This window comes from Arvicanthis niloticus, chromosome 1 (genome assembly GCF_011762505.2).
Source record: "Arvicanthis niloticus isolate mArvNil1 chromosome 1, mArvNil1.pat.X, whole genome shotgun sequence".
NCBI lineage: Eukaryota > Metazoa > Chordata > Mammalia > Rodentia > Muridae > Arvicanthis > Arvicanthis niloticus.
This window is the reverse complement of record NC_047658.1, coordinates 146,164,233-146,186,366: the sequence shown is the minus strand read 5'-3', so window position 1 is coordinate 146,186,366 and position 22,134 is coordinate 146,164,233. Positions and strand designations below refer to the sequence as shown.

Below are 22,134 nucleotides of genomic sequence, written 5' to 3'. Positions count from 1 at the left end.
GCTTAACATGCTACACCTAATCCAAAGAAGCTATTAGTGTGAGTGGCCTATGAATAAGCACAGAGACCTCCAGGAAGTCCATATATACCACTAAAGTAATGTAGCTTGCATATTTATTACATGTTTATCTTGGAACATTAATTTAGGTGTATATTTGGGTCACATTCACACAGTTATAAAAATAAATATTTATTCTGAATACCATATACTGAAGTACTTGGCTGAATTTTAGGAGGTTATGCCATTTAAATTGAGGGCCTTGAATGTGGTAGTGAACAGTCTTATTTAACTTGTGAGAAAGAAAACTAAGTCAGTTTTATGTCAACATGATCATGATTCTTCACCAGGTAAGTACCTAGCAGTTTAGTATTGTAAATTACTGCTTACAATCTATAAAGTACCTTAATCTGTTAACAAGGGCAAATGTATGTATTTTTAAAAACAATTTTACAATTGTTTCCAATCTTCAGGCTCACCCTGTGATCCCAAGTTCATCATGGGATATGCTCCCTGCAATGTCATCTGCTCCATTGTCTTCCAGAAGCGTTTTGGTTATGAAGATAAGAACTTTATTAACTTGGTAGAAAAAGTGGAGGAGTGCGTTAAAATTTTGAGCTCTCCTTGGTTGCAGGTAAAGCCAAGGTCTTTTATTTCTGAAAACACATTTTATTATCTTTGTTTCTCACAGGTCAAGATCAATAGTAACCAAGTAGTAAGATGACAAGTACCACAATTCTGACTAACATATTATACAAAAGTATCTGGAGGTGAGTTGTAAGCCTTTAGCTATATACAAGCAAGTAAAACAATGCCAGGATCGCTCCAGCCTGCTAGCTAGCTATCCATGAGTTTTCTCAGTGACTACTACAGAATTGTTTGTAAAATAATTCCATTCACTTCTACAAGTGTGGGCAGTCACATATAGAACATTTTTTATACTATAGAAATTCCTTCCCTATGTTAAAACAAATAAACACTTTTTAAAAATCATATTACTAGGTAGGAATACCTCAGTATAGAAAGAATGTTCTAAGGAATAGTATTAATGGGAATGAAAACCTTCAGGAAAACTGAGTAATTACAGTTGTTTATCAGGTCAGCTTGGATAATAGTTAACAAGGGGACAGGTCAAAGTGAAAACATGAATATTTTAATAGTGTGTGGACAATATACATACCCACAGAATTGTCCTAGCGTGAACTAGCATTGACTGCACACTTCAAATAAATCAATTGTTTAATCATGCAGAAATTATAAAGTGGTACAGTGTGCTGTTCATTTAAGGGCATCTTGAAGCTCCACCTACTTCTAAATAGATATTACATGTCAGAAGCTGGTAGATAGAAATGGAACTCAGGCACTAGATTTCTTGTATAAATCAGTCAAAAAATTTAAACTTCTATTGTCATCTTAAAGGTGTGAGACTTAGTAATCATTCAAACTTGTAGAACAGAGTTATTTGAATCATTGAGTAGCTAAGATGAACATTCTTTCATACTCAAAAGAAATGTGAATGTGGAAATTTTTATTATGGTCTTTTTTCATTTTGCAAAATGTGTCCATCATATCTCTAATAGAATGAAATATATATATATATATATATATATATATATATATATATATATATAAACAACCTACCTAAGATGAATTTCATTCATATCTTGAGCTGTCAATGAAAACAATCATGCATTATGTTATCAATATATCTTTATTACCTCATTAGAGTGTATTCACTTAGTAAATTCTTGCATTTATTTGTAGGTTTGCAATGTATTCCCTTTACTTCTTGATTATTGTCCAGGAAGTCATAACTTACTTTTTAAAAATTTTAAATTTATAAAGAGTTTTGTTATGGAGAAAATAAAAGAACATGAAGAATTATTGGATGTTACAAATCCCCAGGACTTCATTGATTACTTCCTTATTCAAAGAAGTCAGGTAAAGGATTAATATATAATTATACAATGAGTGAAATGCTTGTGGACAGTATAGTTCATTCAATAGTTACTGATTTACAAGTGATGATTAAAATCATGCAAGTATTATTTTAAAAAAATTTTATTTTTTAATACATATATAGGTGTGGCTGGGAGAAATGGAACAAGTTTGTTAAATTGAGCATATTATCCTGTTCTTTAAATTAAAACCACAAAGAAAACTTAAAATAAGCAGAATAGAACAATAAGACAAATAGCAGATAAGATGAAGCAAATTTCAATCCAGTTATAAATCATAAGAAGTTCTGTATTAACATGAACACTTCATCATTATTAGCCAGTGTGTGGATCACTTGTATATCATATGTATTTAAAATGATATGGACATATTTGCAACAGTAGACCCTATGGAGGTTTTTAAATACATGTTTATGTTGTACCATTGGAAAGAGTAGGTGGATGAAAGCTCTGAGAAGAGTTTTTAATGAATTTGCACTAGTGAGGTTAAAGATAGGTGTCTGTTGGTTGTGCTGTGAGGATTAACTATTGGAATTGTGTATTTTAGAAAAAAAAGATCCATTTTCTACAATTTCTTTGACACTCAAATTTACAAAACAATTGATAACATTCAGGTTTGTTGTTAAGAGTCAGTCTGCTCTTTTGTCTTTGTTTATATCCTTCACTAGAGATACAGTGTCAAAATTCCCCATTAATGAAACTTTTTAACATTATTTTAAAATTCAGCACTGTCTGTCCCTGGACTTTGTTACTTGTTTTTTAAGACTACTTGATGAGTCTGAATCCCTTAAACTTCCATATGAATTTTAAGATGTTTTCAATTTCTGTAGTGAGGACAGTGAGAATATGGACAGAGATAGCCCTATTTTATGAGTTTTATTTTCCTTCAGTTTTATTATCATCATTATTGTTATTATCATTATTATTTTAATCTTTTTTATACTCCAGTGATTATCCCCCTCCTGGTCTGCAGGCTAAATATTCTTCAATACATATTTTCCTCCCCTGTCTCCAACAGAATGTCTACACTCTCCCAACTGACAGCTCACTAGACTTCCCCATCCCCTGAGACCTCAAATCTCTTGAGGCTTATGCACACCTTCTCTCATTGATGCCAGACCAGGCAGTCTTCTGTTGCATAGCTGCCAGAAGCCTGAGATCAGCTAGTATCTGCTTCCCGGTTGGTGCTCAGTGTCTGAGAGATCTCAGGGGTCTAAACTAGTTGAAAGTGCTGGTCTTCCTATGGATTTGTCTTATTCCTTAGATTCTTCCAGCTTTTTACTAATTCAATCAAAATTTCTGTCCTTTGGTTAGGTGTAAGTATCTGCATCTGACATTTTAGCTGCCTGTTCTGCCTCTCAGAAGGCGGTCATGCTAGGTTTATGCCTGTAATAGTGTCAGGCTTGAGCTGGATCCCAATTTGCATCTGTCACTGGACAATCTTTCCCTCAGTCTTTTCTCCATTTTTGTCCCTGCAGTTCATTTAGAAAACAAATCTGTGTCAGAGTTTTTTACTGTGGAATGGCAACCCTATACCTCCACTTGATGTCCTGTCTTTCTACTGAAAGTAGACTCTACAAATTCCCTCTCTCCACTGAAGGACATTTCATCTAAGGTCCCTTTCTTTGAGTCCTGAGAGTCTCTCACTTCCCAGGTCCCTGCTACATTTTAGAGTATACCCCACCTCTTATCTACCAAGGTTGCCTATTTCCATTCTTTCTGCTGGTCCTCAGGGCTTTAGTCTTATTTCCCACCCCATTACCTGATCATGCTTTCTATTTTCTGTCTCTGTGTCCCTTCCCACCCAAGACATTCCCTCCTTCTGTCCCCCTCCCCAGTTATTATTTTCTTCTCCCTTCCAAGTGGGATGGAGGCATCCTCATTTAGGCCCTTCGGCTGGTTAATCTTCTTGAGTTCTAAGGATTATATCCTGGGTATTCTGTATAATTTGGGGGGAGGGTAATATCTACTTATTAATGAGTACATACCATGTATTTCCTTTTGGGTCTGAGTTACTTCACTCAAGACGATAGTTTTGTTTCATTCATTTCCCTGCAAAACTCAAGATATCCTCATTTTTAATAGCTGAGGAGTATTACATCGTGCGCATGAGCCACATGTTCCGTATTCATTTTCCCTTCATGAAACATCTGGGTTGTTTTCAGATTCTGGATACCCAAAAAATACTGCTATAAACATAGTGGATCAGCAGCCCTTGTGGCATGCTGAAGCATGTTTTGGGCATGTGCCCAGAATGGTATAGCTGGATATTCAGGTAGATCTATTTCCAATTTTCTGAGGGAACCTCAAAATTGATTTCCAGAGTGATTGTACTACTTTGCAATTCCACCAATAATAGAGGAGTGTTCCTCTTTCTCTATATTCTTGCTATTTTGTGCTGTCATGTGAGTTTTTGATTTTAGCCACTCTGATTGGTATCATGGTTGTTTTGATTTGTATCTCACTGATCACTAATTTGAGAATTTCTTTCAGTTTTTCTCAGCCATTTGAGATCCCTATGTTTTGAATATTGTTCAGTTCTATAGTCCATTTTGGGTTGTTTGGCTTTTTTTGATGGTTTTTTTTTTTTGAGTTCTTTATATATTTTAGATATTAGTCCTCTACTGGATGTGGAGTTAGTATTTTTTCACAATATTTAAGTGGCTGATTTGTCCTGTTAACTATGTCCTTTCCCTTACAGAAGATTTCCAGTTTCATGAGGTGTCATTAATCAGTTCTTGATCTCAGAACCTGAACCTCTGGAATTCTGTTTAGGAAATTCCTGCTCCCCACCCCACTCATACCCACAATACAATGAGTTCTATGCTCTTTCCCATTTTCTCTTCTATAGATTCATTGTATCTTGTTTTAAGTTGAAGTCCTTTATTCACATGGAAGTGAGCTTTGTCCAAGATGACACATATAGATCCAGTTTGATTTTTCTACATACAGACTGCCAGTTAGATCATCACCATTCTTTGAAAATGCTTTCTTCATTCCATTGCATATTTTTGGATTTTTTTTTTTTTTTTTTTTTGTCAAAGATCAAGTGTGTGTAATTGTGTGGTTTTATTTCTGGGTCATCAATTTTATTTCATTGATCAACCTGTCTGTCTCTGTAACTATACCATGTAATTAGTTAGTTAGTTAGTTAGTTTGTTTATTTATTTATTTATTTATTTATTTATTTATTTATTTATTTATTTAAAACTCGAGCTTTTATTTCCCTCCTGGTCCACCCTCTAACTATTCCCCATTTCATATCTCCTCCCTGTCCCCTATCTCCACAAGGATGTCCCCAGCCCCACCCTCACCCTACCAGATATCTAAACTCAGTAGGGGCTCTAGGCTCTTGAAGATTAGGTGCATCTTCTGTGACTAAACCAAGACCCAGCAGTCCTCTGCTGTATATGTGTTGGGGGCCTCATATCAGCTGGTGTATGTTGGTTTATTTGTGGTCCAGTGTCTGAGACATCATGGGGGTCCAGGTTAATTGAGACTGCATTTCCCCTATAAGTTTGCCCTCCTCCTCATCTTTTTCCTGCTTTTCCCTAATTCATTCACAAATGTCAGCAGCTTCTATCCATTGGTTAGATGCAAATATCTTCATCTGACTCTTTCAGCTGATTGTTGGGTCTTCTGGAGGGCAGTCATGATAGGTACCTTTTTGTGAACACTCCATAGCATCAGTAATAGTGTCTGGTCATGGGACATACCCTTGAGCTGGATCTCACTTTGGGCCTGTCACTGGACCTCCTTTTTCTCAGGCTCCTCTCCATTTCCATCCCTGCAGTCTTTCAGTGAGGAACAATTATGGGTCAGAGTTTTGACTGTGGGATGACAATACCCTCCCTCATTTGATGCCCTGTCTTTTTGCTTGAGATGCGTTCTAGAGATTCTCTCTCCACAGTATAGGTCACTTTATCTAAGGTCCTTCTCTTTGAGTCCTGAGAGTCTCTCACTTCCCAGGTCTCATTTACATTCTGGAGGATCCCCTCATCCTCCTACCTCCAGAGGTTGCCTGTTTCCATTCTTTCAGCTGTTGCTTAGGGATTCTTTCCTTTCCCCCCACCCAATATTAGATCATGCTATGCTTACTCCTCCCATCCTCATTCTGTTTCAGGTCCCCCCTCCCTCCCAAGTGTGACGGAGGCATTCTCACTTGGGCCCTTTAGCTTGTTGACCTTTTTGAGTTCTCTGGACTGTATCTTGGGTATTTTGTACTTTTTTGGCTAACATTCACTTATTTGTGAGTACATATCACGCATGAAATGACCCTGAGGTTACACCTTACACCTATCAGATCAGGTAAGAGCAAAACCTCCTGTGCAACAGCACACGTGGGCAAGGATGTAGAGAAAGGGGAACATTCCTCCATTGCTGGTGGGATGGCCAGCTAGTACAAGTACTCTGGAAAGCATTTTGGAGTTTCCTCAGATAATTGGAAATAGATATAGCCAAAGACTCAGCAATACCACTCTTGGGCATATACCCAAAAGATGCTCCACCATACCACAGGGGCATGTGTTCCACTATGTTCATAGAGGCCTTGTTTGTGATAGACAGAAGCTGAAAACAACCTAGATGTCCCATGACAGAAGAATGGATACAGAAAATATTGTTCATTTGCACAATGGAATACTACTTAGGTATTAAGAAGAAGGACATCCTAAGATTTGCAGGCAAATGGATGGAACTTCAAAATATCTTCCTGAGTGAGGTAACTGTGACCCAAAAGGACATGCATGGTATGTACTCACAATGCAGTTTTTTTTTTTTTTTATCATGATTGCTCCATAGAATAGCTTGAGGTCAGTGATGGAAATTATCCCAGAAGTTCTTTATTGTTAAGAATGTTTTCACTATTCTAAGTTTTTGCTTTTCCAGATGAATTTAAAATTGATTGTTCCATGTCTTTGAAGAAATGTGTTGTAATTTTGATGCAGATCATGTTGAATCTGTACATTGCTTTTTGTAGGATGGTCATTTTTTTTCTATGTTAATTCTACCAATCCATGAGCATGGGAATTCTATTCTATTTCTGAGGACTTCTTCAATTTCTTTATTGAGAGACTTGAAGTTCTTGTCATAAAGATCTTTACTTGTTTCATTACAGTTACCCCAAGATATTTTATATTATTTGTGTCTATCATGAAGGGTGTTGTTTCCCTATTTTCTTTCTCAAATCATTTATCATTTGTATAGAGGAGTGCTATTGATTTATTTGAGTGAATTTTATATCCAGTCACATTTCTGAAGTTATATATTAGCTGTAGAAGTTCTCTGGTATAATTTTTTGTGTGGCTTCTGTATACTATCATATCACCTGCAAATAGTGATACCTTGGCTTCTGCTTTGCCAATATGTATTTCTTTGGTCTCCTTTTGTTGTCATATTAGTCCAGCTAGAGCATCGAGGACTATATTGAATAGATATGGGGAGATTGGTCATCCTTGTCCCTGATTATAGGGGGATTGCTTTGAGAATCTCTCCATTTTATTTGATATTGGCTGTTGGTTTTCTGTATTTTGCTTTTATTATGCTATGTATGGGCCTTAAATTCCTAATCACTCTAATACTTTTAACATGAAAGGGTGTTGTATTTTGTCTAATGCTTTTTCAGGATCTAATGAGATGATCATGTGGTTTTTTTTTTTTTTACTGTATTTATATAGTGGTTTTCACTAATGGATTTTTACATATTGAGCCAACCTTGCATCCCTGAGATGCAGCCTACTTGATAATGTTGAATAATGGTTCTGGTGTGTTCTTGGATTTGTTTTGTGAGAATTTTATTCAATATTTTTGCTCTAATATTAATAAGCAAAATTGATCTAAAGTTCTGTCTTTTTGTTGGGTCCTTGCGTGATTTAGGTATCAGAGTAATTATGGCTTCTAGAATGAATTAAGTAGTGTTCCTTCTATTTATATTTTATGGGTCTAGTTTGAGAAGTATTGATATTAGCTCTTTGAATGTCTGAAAGAATTCTGCATTAAAGCCATCTGGCCATGGGCTTTTTGGCTAGAAAGTTTTTAATGACTTCTTCAATTTCTTTAGGGGATATGAGCCTGTTTATATAGCTTTCCTGGTCTTGATTTGGTACATGATTCCTGTATAGAAATTTATCCATTTCTTTTAGATTTTCCAATTTAATTAAATATAGACTTTTGTAGAAGGATCTTAAATTTTTTCAAATTTTCTTAGTTTCTGTTGATATGTCTCCCTTTTCATTTCTGATAATGTTGATATTGATATTTACTCTGGGTCCTCTAGCTAGTTTGGATATGTGTTTATCCATCTTTTGGTTCTCTTAATGAACCAGGTTTTGGTTTGTTGAGTCTTTGTAGTATTCTCTTTGTTTCTATTTGGTTAATTTTAGTCCCAAGTTTGAATATTTTCTGCCTTCTACTTGTCTTGCCTGTGTTTACATCTTTTTGTTCTAGAGCTCTCAGTTTTGCTGTTAAGGCTCTAGTGTACGGTTTCTCCAATTTCTTTACCAAAGCTATTAATTTTCCTCTTAGCACTACTTTTATTGTGTCCCATTAGTTTGGGTATGCTGTGTCTTTATTTTCATTGAATTCCAGGAAATATTTAATCTCCATCTTTATTTCTTCCCTGACCAAGTATTCTTTGAGTAGAGAATTGGTAGGTTTCTATGGAAATACAAGTTTTCTGGTTTTTCTCCTTTTCTTTTGGTTATTGACAATCAGGTTTAGTCCATGGACATCTGATAGGATGCATAGGATTATTTTAATCTTCTCTTATATTTTGAGGCGTTTTTTTCCAATTATACGGTCAGTTTTGGAAAAGGTACCATGATGTGCTGAGAAGATATGACATTTTGTTTTAGGGTGAAATGTTCTGTAGATGTCTATTAAATCCATTTGGTTCTTAACATCTATTAGTTTCACTCTATCTCTGTTTAGATTATATTTCAATGAACTGTCTGTTATTGATAGTGGGGTGTTGAAGTCTCTACTATTCTGTAGAGTTCAATGTGTGTTATGAGTTTTAGTAAAGCTTCTTTTTTTTGACTGTGAGTCCCCTTGTATTTGTGTCATAGATGTTCAGAATTGAGACTTTCTCTTGGTGGATTTTTTTTGTTTGATGAATATAATGTGTCCTTCTACATCTTGCTTCATAACTTTTGATTGAAATTATATTTTATTGGATATTAGGACGGCAACTCCAGCTTATTTCTTAGGACCATGTTCTTGGAAGACTATTTCTAGCCTTTTACTCTGACGTGGTGTCTGTCTTTGTTATTAAGGTGTATTTCTTTTATTCAGCAAAATGCTAGATCTTGTTTGGGTATCCATTTTGTTAGCTTATGTCTTTTTATTGGGGAATTGAGTTCATTTATATTGACAGAAATTAAAGACAGATGATTGTTGCTTCCTGTTATGTTTATTATTATTCTGGCATTATAGGTATATGATTCTCTCCTTTCAGTTTTGTTGTGACACTATTAACTTCCTGTTTTTTCTTTGATGTAGGTACTCTTATTGTGTTGAAGTTTTCCTTCTAGAATCCTTTTAGGGCTAGATTTGTAGATAGATTTTGTTTCAATTTGGTTTATACCTGTAATATTTTGAATTTGACATCTATGTTGATTGAGAGGGTACTGGGTTTAGGAGCTCAGAATGGCATTTATGTTCTCTTAGGGTCTGCATAATCTCTGTCCTAGCTCTGTTGGCTTTTATTGTCTCTATTGAAAATTCTGGTGTAATTGTGATAGGTATTCCTTTTATATTACTTGGCCTTTTTGACTTGCAGCTTTTAATATTCTTTCTTTATTCTGTACAATTAGTGTTTTGATTATTATGTGACAAGAGGGTTTTCTTTTCTGGTCCAAACTATTTCATGTTCTATAGGCTTCTTGTACTTTAATTACCATCTCTTTCTTTAGATTAGTAAAGTTTTCTTCTAAGATTTTGTAAAAATATTTTTGGATTCCTTGAGCTCAGAATCTTTGCTTTCTTCTATTCTTGTTATTCTTAGATTTGTTCTTTTCATTTTGTTCTGGATTTCCTGAATGTTTTGGGTTAGGAGTATTTTATGTTTTGAATTTTCATTTGCTGTTGTGTCAGTATCTTCTAAGGTATTTTCTACACCTGAGATTCTTTCTTCTATCTCTTATACTCTATTGGTTATGCTTGGATCTGTTGTTCCTGACCTCTTTCTTAGGTTTTTTATTTCTAGATTTGCCTCCATTTGTGTTTTCTTTACTGCTTCTAGTTCCACTTTTAGGTCTTGTCGTACTTTGTTCAATTCTGTAACCTGTTTGATAGTATTATCCTGTATTTTTTAAGAAATTTATTTGTTTCCTTCATTAAGGGCTTCTACCTATCCACCTGTATTTTCCTGTCTTTTTTTTTTTCAGTCAGTTATTTATATCCTCCTTAACAGACTCTATTATCTTCATGATATAGGATTTTATGTCAGCTTCCTGATTTTCAAGTGTTTTGGTGAATCCTGGGCTTGCTGCGGTGGGAGAACTGGTTTCTGATGATGCCAAAATATATTGATTTCTGTTGTTTATGATCTTGTGCTTGCCTCTCACCATTTTGTTATCCCTCATGTTAGCTGGTCTGGGCGTTTCTTTCTGGAGCCTGTCTTCTGTGTTCCTGAATTGCTGTAGGTTTCTGGGAGACCTGTGGCTCTGCCCATAGAAGACCTCCTGTGAGGTTTTCAGACTATGGGGTTTTCAGAGTTGCATGTCTGTGAGTGATCTCTTGCCCTGGTTGCAGTGGTTTTTCTGGGAGGCCTTCATACTGTAAGGACTTCAGGAGGTAGACAAGCTGCTGATCTGTTGTCTTGGATGCTGCAGATCTCTTAGAAGACTTTCAGACTGTTGTGTCTTCAGAGGATCTGTCCAGCTGTTAGACTGTGTGTTGCTCTTCTCTTGGGAGACATTCAAACTATGGGTTCTGTTGCTCTGTGTGCAGCCAAAATCCTGGGAGGCTTTCAGACTTGTCAGTCTCCCTGCATGCAGCAGATTTCCTGGGATGTCTTGAGGCTATGGTTTCTTAAGAGAATCAGACAAGCTGGTGATCTTGGTAGAATGAAAGGCAGTGTATTTCAGGGGGTGAGGTGTCTCTGTGTTTATGAGTCCTGAGATTTCTGTGCTTTTCAGGGTTCTCACCTGCTGCAGCTGTATGTAACCATACCTTACAGGCTTCTCTGTGTACAGTGGCACTCCTGGGAGGCATTCAGACTGTGCTGTTTTCAGGGGAGCAGACAAGCTGATCTTTAGCGATTGCCCTTACTTGCCAGCTTCTCTGTGTTCTATCTTTTTCTGATACAACAAACTTTAGTTTACAAGCATGGGAACTACCAAGTACTTATTCATCATTTATATATCTTTGCATTCTTTCTACCTTACAGTTTTCTGAGCTATTTTTCTATGAATATCTTTGCAAACATTTCTTGATGGTATGTTTGCTTTTTCTGTGTTCACATCACCCACCAATGATGAGGTTTCTCATTCAAATTGTAATTTCATATTAGCTTTTGTGAAAAAGTAGTCTTCAAAAGATAATGTACATTTTAATAGCTATAAGATCCTTTAGTTTTAATTTTTAAGTTCTCATACCATGTGTAATGTAGTTTTGCTTACATATGAGTCTGCACAATATGGACATCAAAGCTCATACCTTGAGAGAAGTGTTACATCTCTGTAAGGAAGGCAATTTAGAGAAGCTAAAAATTAGCAGGTAATCAAGAGATGGTTCTACCATGGACTGTAAAGCTTTGATGGTTTTGGTTCTTTAGGTACAAATGAGAAGATTTTATTTAAGGAAAGATTTTTGATATTAATTTTCTTTCTGTTTTTATAATTTTATTATTATTATTATTATTATTATTAATTTTCTGTGTTTTTTTACACTAAAGATTATATTTCCCTCCTGGTCCACCCTCTGACTGTTCCACATCCCATACCTCCTCCCTGTCTCCCTGTCTCTAAGATAAAGTTTCCCCTCCCTACTAGACATCTAAACTCCCTTGAGTCTCCAGTCTCTTGAGGGTTAGGTACATCTTCTCTGACAGAACCCAGACTTGTCAGTCCTTGGCTGTATATGTGTTAGCCTCATATCATCTGGTATATGCTGCCTGGTTGGTGCTCCAGTATCTAAGATACCTTGTGGGTCTATCTTAATTGAGACTGCTGGTCCTCCTACAGGGTCACCCTTCTCCTCAACTTCTTCCAGCTTTTGTCTAATTTAATCACAGGGGGTAGTAGCTTCTGTCCATTGGTTGCATGCAAATATCTGCATCTGACTCTTTCAGCTGCTTGTTGGGTCTTTTGGAGAGCAGTCATGATAGGTCCCGTTTTGTGAGTGCTTTGTAGCCTCAGTAATAGTGTCAGCCCTTGGGCCTCTTCTTGAACTAGATCCCACTTTCAGCCTGTCGCTGGATTTCCTTTTTCTCAGGCTCTTCTGCATTTTCATCCCTGCAGTTGTTTCAGACAGGAACAATTGTGGCAATATGTATAAAGTTACTAGGTATTAACCCATACTTTGTAGAACAATGAAGTTTTATTCTCTTGTAGAGATACTATATAGACAAATAAATAATTTATTAATACTTAATGATGATTCTGTAAGAATTCCTAAAATGATACTGGTAATGAGTAAGATATTTTATAGTAGGACTGCTCTTAAGTCCTTGCTGTTGTCAAAACTGCAATTAGGATACTGCTAATCTACCAGTGTCACTAGTTAGTTGCTTCTGAGCTAGTAAGCAGGCATCTACAATTTAGTGCACATTCCAAGAGTTTTTTTAATTAACCAGAAGTCATAAAAAGGAAGTATGGATTTACTGTAGGTGCTAGAACAGAAGATACAAAATTGACTGGGTTTATCTATATAAAACTTCAATAATACCATAGTTTCAAAAATTATGGTTTCTTAACTTTCAAGGAACCTGTTCAACTTGTGATAGAATAATGAATAGTTACTAAATAATTATTTTTATTGGATATATATGTAATTATTCTGTGTTGTAAAGTTATTCAATTTATGACTTGAATTTATGTTTGAACATTTAGTGATTCTGTGTACAAAAGATAAATAATGTTTGGAATCATTCAATCTATGCAATCTATTTCTTAGAAAAGGTACAAAACACTAAAGATGATTACATTGCAAAGGCACAGGCAATAAAACTATTGGGAGGAAAGGCAGTTGGGAGTAAGGTCATTGTGAACTAGGACATTACCAGAGCATGAGGAAAAAGCAAGTCTAGGAGAAAAAGAGAGCATGGAAAACTTTTTGCAAGGCATTTAGTAGAGAACATTTTGTAGAACATTTTAGAGAGCATGAGAAGAAACTTAGAGAGAAGAACCTTTTAGAGCAGAACTTTCTTAAAGAACTTTCTTTTTTGTTTTTGTTTTGTTTTATTTTGTTGTTTTTGTTTTTTGAGACAGGGTTTCTCTGTTTAGCCCTGGCTGTCCTGGAACTCACTCTGTAGACCAGGCTGGCCTCCAACTCAGAAATCCACCTGCCTCTGCCTCCCAAATGCTGGGATTAAAGGTGTGCATCACAACCAATGTTGCCTCCTTCCTAGTTTTGCCTCTCCAATTTCTTCACACCATCCCCAATCCCCTTTGCTTCTGAGAGGGTGGTCCTCTACCCACCCATGCACCCCCCACTTCATTCCCTAAAGCATCATCTTCCTTGTGGAATTAAGTTTCTACAGAATTAAGCAAATCTTCTCCTACTGAAATATATATATATATATATATATATATATATATATATATATATATATGGAGAGAGAGAGAGAGAGAGAGAGAGAGAGAGAGAGAGAGAGAGAGAGCCAAGGATCAGCTTATATATGCTCTTTGGTTTCTGCCTTATTCTATGTGAGCTCTGGTTGGTCTGATTAGTTGATACTGTTATTCAACTTATAGAGTTGCAATCTCATTCACCTCCTTCAGTTCTTTCCCTATGTCTTTAATAGTGGTTGCTCTGTTCAGTCCAATAGTTGTCTGAAAGTATCTCCATCTGTCTCAGTCAGCTGATGATAGAACCTCTCACAAGCTGTCTGCAAGCACAATATGACATCAATAATAGTGTCAGGGTAAGATACCTGCACATGTGATGGATACCGAGTTGGGCCAATCAGTGGTTGACTTTTCATTCAATCTCTGCTTCATTTTTGTCCCAGCATTTTATTTATACAGGAACAGTTCTGGATCAAAAAATTTGAAGACTGGCAGATAACAGTATGTCTTAATTGGGTGCCATATCTCTGTAGTAGAGGTTGTCTCTTCCAGTTCTGTCTTTCCACTGTTGGGCATTTTGGTAAAAGCCTTCCCCATTGAATCCCAAGAACTTCTCACATCACAAGTCTTTGCAGGTTTCTATAGATTTCCCCTGACTCCAATCCCTAACTGCTGTATATTTCCATTCATTTTCCCTGTCTCCCTGAGCTTCTCTCTTCTTTCCCCCATAACCAGATCCTACCCCATTTCTCCTCCCTCTCCCACCCAGGTTCCACAATATATTTGCCTCCTATTGACTATTTTGTTCCTCTTCTAAGTGGTATTGAAATATCTACACTTGGGCCTTCCTTCTTATTAAACTTCATATGGCCTATGAATTGTATCATGGGTATTCTGAACTTTTTGTATTATATCTACTTATCAGTGAGTATATATTACTCATGTCCTTTTAGGATTGAGTGTCCTTATGCAGGATGATATTTTTTAGTTGCACCCATTTACTTGCAAAATTCATGATATTCATTTTCTTAATAGTTGAAGAGTATTCCACTGTATAAATGAACCATATTTTCTGTATCTATTCTTTAATTGAGGGACATCTGGGTTGTTTTCATTTTCTGGCTATTACAAATCAGGCTGCTATGAACATAGTGGATAATGTGTTCCTGTGGTATGATGGACCATCCTTTGGGTATATATAGCCAGGAGTGGTATAGCTGGGTCTTCAGGTAGAAGTGTTTACAATTTTCTTAGGAACCACCAAATTGATTTCCATAGTGGTTGTACCATTTTGCAATTCTACCAGCAATTGGTGATACCAGCAATGGAGGAGTGTTTTGCTTTCTCCATGTCCTACCAATCCATGAGTGTGGGGATCTTTTCATAATCTGCAATCTTTGATTTCTTTCTTCAAGGAGTTGTTGTTCTTGTCATACAGATCTTTCATTTGATTTAATAAAGTTACACCAAGATAATTTATAGTACTTTTGACTACTATGAATTTTATTATTCACCTGAATTCATTCTCAGCCTGTTTATCATTTGGATAAATGAAGAACACTGATTAGTTTGAGTTAATTATGTATCCAGCCATTTTGCTGAATTTGTTTGTGACATGTAGCAGCTCTTTGGTATAAAATTTGGGTTCACTGATATATACTATCATATCGTCTGCAAATGGTGATACCTTGATTTCTTTATTAATAATTTGTATCTTTTTGACCTCCTGTTGTTGTCCAATTGTTCAAGTTAGAATGTTAAATATGATATAGAGTAAATATCGCTAGAGTGATCAACCTTCTTTTGTCCCTGATTTTAGTGGGATTACATCAAATTTTTCTATATTTAATTTGGTGCTGGCTGTTTGTATGCTGTATATTGCCTTTGTTATGTTTAGGTATGTACTTTGAATTTCTGATTTTTCTAAGACTTTTAACATGAAGTCATATGTATCTTGTAGAAGACATTTTCAGCATGTTGAAATGAACATTTAATTTTTGAATTGATTGAGATGAACATTTGATTTTTTTCTTAAAGCTCGTCTATACTATAGATTGTGTTGATGGATTTCCATGTATTGAACCATCCCTGCATTTCTGGGATGAAGCTTAATTAATCATGGAAAGTGATCATTTTGATGGTTCCTTGGATTTGTTTTGTGAGAATTTTCTTGAGTATTTTAACATTGATATTCACAAGCAGGATTGATCCAACATTCACTTTCTTTGTTGAGTCTTTGTGTGGCTTATGTATCAGCATAACTTTGTTTTAATAGAATGAATTAACTAGTATTCTCTCTATTTCTGTCTTGTAGAATAGTTTAAGAAGTATTGGTATTAGGTCTTCTTTGAAGGTCCGATAGATTTATGTACTAAAACCACCTGGCCTTGCATTACAACAGGAGATGAGTGTCTTTATGTGGTTGGTATCAATACAGAGAATGCTACTGCTTTTGATAATGTTGTTTATACAATATTAGATGCACTGAAGGCCATCTAGAGAACATGATGATATCAAGATGACAGAAAACAGTAATTATGTTTTATTTATGATTCTGCCTCAACATTTAAAGCCATAAAACTGTTGACAAACCTGCAGCACTATCTTTGCAGCTTTGTCACTTGCATTCCTCTCCTTCTCTGCTTTATCTTATGAAGGTCACAGATGTGTCATGCTCTTGTCTTCATAACTTAGTATCTTCTTTTTATATTTTCATTATCAATCCTTCCATATCATATGGATCATATTGGTAATTGACACATATTGGTAATTGACACATATTGCTAATTGTTCACATAGAGTGGAGCCTGGTTGTACTGACTGTGAACCTACCTAATCTTGCTAGGATTGATTCTTATCTCACTTACAAATTTGAAATTTGTGCAGATTGTGCAGTGATTGTTACTCCATGAAATTTTTTTGAGAAAAAATTAAAGCAAATTTTTTATTTAGACTTCAAGCAGCTAGAATAATAGATCCAACTTCTCTATTTGTACAAATCAAAGTTTTCTTCCTAACAAATAAGGGGAAGTCTAGCTATGAATGCCTTAAAAGTCCAAAGGATCTATGGAATTCAGGTACAAAGAGACTCATTGAGACCTAATAATGATATAGTGAAGAAGATGTAAAGTATTAGAGTCAAGTGCCTTTCAATATTGTTACTATCTTTAATGTGTAGGCTTTATTTGAATAAATGAACAATCTTATGCCCAGAGAGGATAAAATTTAAATCTCTTCTTACATGTGTTTTAATTGAAATAGACAACAAACAAAATTTCTGTAAACTTATTATGTATTGTGCGCACACACACACACACACACACACACACACACAAACACATAATCTTGGGAATGCAATTTTGGCAAACAAGAAAAATACGTTTGGAAAATGAAGTATAGACCATTATAAAACAATCTCTGAAACTCTATAATAGTTTTTGCCACGCTGAACTTTCTAGATTCTGTGTTATCAACAATATAGATTTGTCCTATTCAATTATAATTGATTGTAGTACATGGACAATATTTATCAGATAATTGTATCAATCCTTTCTTAGGCAAATCAGCAGTTGAACTATACCCTCGAACACCTGACAGTATTGGTGATTGATCTGATTTTTGGTGGGACAGAGACATTAAGCTCATCGATTAGATTTGCTTTTCTGCTCTTGATGAAGCACCCACACATCACAGGTAAAGACATAGGTGATGAAACACAGCATTCCTTGAAGATGCTAGGAAGATGTGGATTGTGTCCTGCACAGTATTATTCAAAATATCAGTATTTAACTTCCTATTCCATTGGCTTTAGTGAAAATGATGACTGAATGAAGTGAAGAGACCTTAGCTGTTGAAAGGCTAGTCCTTTGTCTGAGTTCTCTAGCAGTTGATCTTGAGCATATATTGGGCCATGGTTGCATACTGTTTACATCTCCAAATTCAGGCCCTCAGAGCAGACAAATTCTTGCAGTTGCCTTCTTTATTGTGATGAATTTAATTCTGGGGTAGATAAAAAAAAACTCAGCTCATTAAAGGATAAAATAAAGGCCAGTATTTAATGTTTTTTTTCTGGGAATTTTTTATTCTGTGAAGCATTTTTTTTTTTTTTTTTTTTTGGTTTTTCGAGACAGGGTTTCTCTGTGTAGCCCTGGCTGTCCTGGAACTCACTCTGTAGACCAAGCTGGCCTGGAACTCAGAAATCCGCCTGCCTCTGCCTTCCAAGTGCTGGGATTAAAGGCGTGCACCACCACCGCCCGGCTCTGTGAAGCATTTTAAATTGTTTGGTTCATAATAAATTTATTGCCTTTGATACCAAGGTTATGATGTCAAATTTATAAAATAGAGAGTTTTATCATGTTCAATAAAAATTCTGATGAACAATATTTTTCAAAATATACCAAAAAGTTTCATTTTACAAATAAGATTATTGTAAAAATTTCATATGTAAATAGAACTAGGCATTCCCCATTAATGAAACACACTTTTCATCTTGTGTCAATATCCACTGAAATGACAATAGTATAATTATGAGACAGAATTATGTCATCTAGGGTAGGACCATCAGAAAACAGTAAACAACAGAATCCTTCTAAATATAACTATAATACAACAGTAATGAAGAGTGATTGGCGAAGTACCCTGGAAGATGATGGGGGAACACATGCTTGAGGAATTGCTATAGAACAGGAAAAGCATTCTGTGCCTCTCCAGTGTCCCTAAGGTTTCCTCTTTGCATCTAACAATTTTAAATAGAAAACCAGGTTGGGAACCAGAGGCTGCCCTGACTACTGTTCCCTTAATTACTTCATTCATCTGAAGAGAGTTTCCATCACATAAAGCATAGAATTACTTTAAAAAGTCAACAGAAATCCATGTATAAAAGAACATTGAATAGTTGACAGTAAAAGAATAATGTAGAGGCTGAAAGTGCAGAACTGGCAATGTTGAATAGAGAGTCTTAGAGCTTTTCTCCACCATTTCATGAATATCAATTGCTGAATCTACCACCCAGACTGTAATGCACTATAAACATCTCCCTGTTTTACATAGACATTTTTCCCAAATATCCATCAGAAATGACAATATAAAGACCAGAATGTAAACAATGGAATGGAAGCACAAAGATGATCAGGTTTATTCACAATCCACACTTAAAATACTGTCACTATACTAGAATTACAAGAACAGCCAGCGATTGTCTTTTGCATTGAAAAGCAAAAACGTAAAGATAGATCTTTAACTGTAAATTTTGCTCACTATGTTGATTTCCTTATTAAACCATGGAGGATGTTTTTCATCATATTGTCTAAAGTAATTTTCTACAAAGCAATTAACTCCAGATAGTTGTATAATTTATGAGAGGAGTTGACACATTCAAAGAGTGTTCTAGACACTAGAATTCGAAAGCCCCAGATTTGGTATTCACCTGGAGGATGCTACAGGAATGAGCAGAGAATGAGGAACAACATATAATTAAGGGGTATTCTCTTGACTTCATTAAATGCACATTTATTCTAAGAGCTATAACATCTACTTGAATACTTGGAAGTAACTCTAAATCATAAAATGGAAAATTAAAAACTAATGTGAATGACATACATTTATCAAAAACTATATAAACTATATATATAAACTCATTTTGCACATAAGGAATCATATTTATACATCTGCAACTCTTTCAACAATTTGTCTATATTACCAATATGGCAATCAAAGATTGATGCATGTGTGGGCATTCATGTGTATATGTATTTCCATTTCTACCTGCAGATATATATTTATAAATAGGATTTAGGAATAAATGATATGTTCTTTTCTGCTACCATTATCTCAATAAATATTATGTATGATTGAGTACATAAAACAGTTATTGTTTAAAATAAAAATATATTTCTAAGTAGTTGTTGATGATGAACCTGCCCACTGATTATTAAAAATAAAATAGGTAGAATAAAATTGCTCAAAAACCTTCACATACATAATTTTAAAATCAGAACTACATTCACTAATTTAATAACTTATTTCTCATATCTTTTATTAATGTCTATAATGTTAAATTAATTATACTCTGTTTAATTTTTACCATTTATTATTTTTCATATTATTTGATAACATGGGTAAAAACAATTAGCATATAATGAATCATATTATGTATGTGATACGATCATAGTATAAATCTACACTAAAATAATCCTATGTATCTAAGTTTATTCCCAGCATAAAATGTATGTTCAAAATGCTACTTAGCCACTTTCTTCATGACCTAAGTAGCTGCGAATTAATGGGAGATACAGGGTACATTTTTTCTATTCCAATATTTGTCATTGCTTATATCCAGCTAAAGTCCAGGAAGAGATTGACAATGTGATTGGGAGACATCGAAGCCCCTGTATGCAGGACAGAAACCACATGCCCTACACAAATGCTATGGTGCATGAGGTCCAGAGATTCATTGACCTTTCTCCAAATAATTTGGCACATGAACTGACCTGTGACACTAAATTCAGAGACTACTTCATCCCCAAGGTAAGAATGTTTCTCTCTGCTATACTTCTGTTCTCTTAATGCTCTCGGTTTCAATGTGGTTCCAGTCCTCTCCATCACACTATGTATTTCATTGCTTATGCTGCTCACAATTGGGAAAGCAGCTATAAGCAGGCAGGTACATGGTAGATGCATTTGGACATTTGCTTTGTCTTTCAAGGATTACTTGGATAAAGATTGGTTGTTTATGTTCTCATGTATATTTTCCAATTTGAGTTGAATTCAGCTAATACCTTTTGAAATTTTATTATTGAATTGAGTTGAATTCAGCTAATACCTTTTGAAATTTTATTATTGAAAGGAAAATCTACAAGTAATTAGAAGTAGTTTATATGCTTAACTCTTCGATTTATGATAAAGGCTATATCATATTTGACTTTTGTTTGGTTTATTTTAGTCATAACAATTTCCTTTCAGTGATATAGCAGGTATAAAGTTTATGAGTTTTACTGACTAATGAATATTTTTGTTATCATTTTTAAACATGGTGTATAGTAACAAATTATTATGTAATTTTATTTTACCTAATCTCATATATTTTACTAGTTACTGATGTTTTCACTGAAAATATATGCAGAACTCAAGGTGGCTTCTGGTTAACATTTTATCTATGCTTTTATTTTAATATGTTTGTACTTCATTACCATTCAAGTCATTATTGGTCCATTAAGTTATTATTGATGAATTTTAGAAATAATTAATTTAAAATGCTATTAATTTCTAAATTAATGAAAATAAAATGTTTATAGAAGTATATTAGGACACTTGGAATATGTGTGCACTGAGAGAATAGAAAGGACTGAGGAACTCAAAATGTGAGTTATACTATTAATTCATGATTCATCTAGAGAACTGAGGAGTTGACATAAATATTATGAGATAAAGATGACTGAATGAATAAAAACAACTGATATATAGGCACATTCATGTTATTTATGATCAGTATAACTGTAACATTTCTCTTTCAATTTGAGAGACTTTAGATTACTTGGAAAGTAATTTTATTAGATTAAAATGTAGCCAAATGATAAAAAATTAGCATATAATAATGAGTCATATTAGCTATGTGATAGGGTGATGGTATAAGTCCATGTTAGACTAGATCTATGTATCTAAATTTCTGGAAAATCAGCACCCATATATATAATCACACCAAATCCAGGTGCCTAGATGCCAAGACAAGGACAAAACCAATTACCAAAGCATTATTGCATCATTAGAGAATTGCAAGGCTACCGTAAAAAGCTCTTAATATTCTAACACAGTTGAAGCACAAAAAAGTCCTCAGTATCAACATTATGAACAAAAGAGGGGATCTTAAAGAAGTGAGTAAATTTCTTAAAGAAATTGATTAAAAGACAAACAAAAACTTCTAGGAAATAAATGAATTTGTTAGCAAATGACAAGAATAAAACACCTAAAAAAATAAAAGCAAACAAATGAGAATACAGCTGATGTAAATTGAAATACAAGCAATGAAAAAACACAAGGAGAGAAAATTCTGAAAATGGAAAATCTAAGTATTTAAACAGGAGTTACATACACAAGCATCACCAACAAGGATTGAAGAATGAAATTCAGGCATTGGCAATACAATAGAAGAAATATATACATCAGTCAAAGAAAAAGTTAACTATTAAAAAAATTCTTGAAACAAAACATCCAGGAACCCTGCAGTACTATGAAAAGACTAAATTTATTTGACCAAATAATAATAGGAATAGTAGAAGAAGTTAGTGCAGAGACCCTCCAAAATATGTTAGTCTAAATCACAGAAGAAAAATTTTCTAACTTAAAAAAGGAGATTCATACAAGAATACAAGATAGAAGCAGACATGAAATATATTCTTCCAGATATGAAAGTTTCCTCTCAATATGAGAATTGAAATACTAAACATGCTGAACAA

The 22,134-nt window shown here is 34.7% G+C and overlaps 1 protein-coding gene across 3 annotated transcripts in view; it reads left to right on the top strand.

The window, feature by feature from the left end:
• The window catches only part of LOC117704125 (cytochrome P450 2C40-like), a 50,994-nt gene that overhangs the window by 13,581 nt on the left and 15,279 nt on the right, over positions 1-22,134 (top strand). For 2 of the 3 annotated variants that reach the window (XM_076920445.1, XM_034496169.2), the window contains exons 4-7: positions 471-631; positions 1,762-1,938; positions 17,242-17,377; positions 20,022-20,209. In XM_076920445.1, the coding sequence (XP_076776560.1) occupies positions 471-631; positions 1,762-1,938; positions 17,242-17,377; positions 20,022-20,209 (662 nt within the window). The remainder of the gene's footprint in view (positions 1-470; positions 632-1,761; positions 1,939-17,241; positions 17,378-20,021; positions 20,210-22,134) is intronic. The other variant, XM_076920453.1, reaches the window with a different exon arrangement.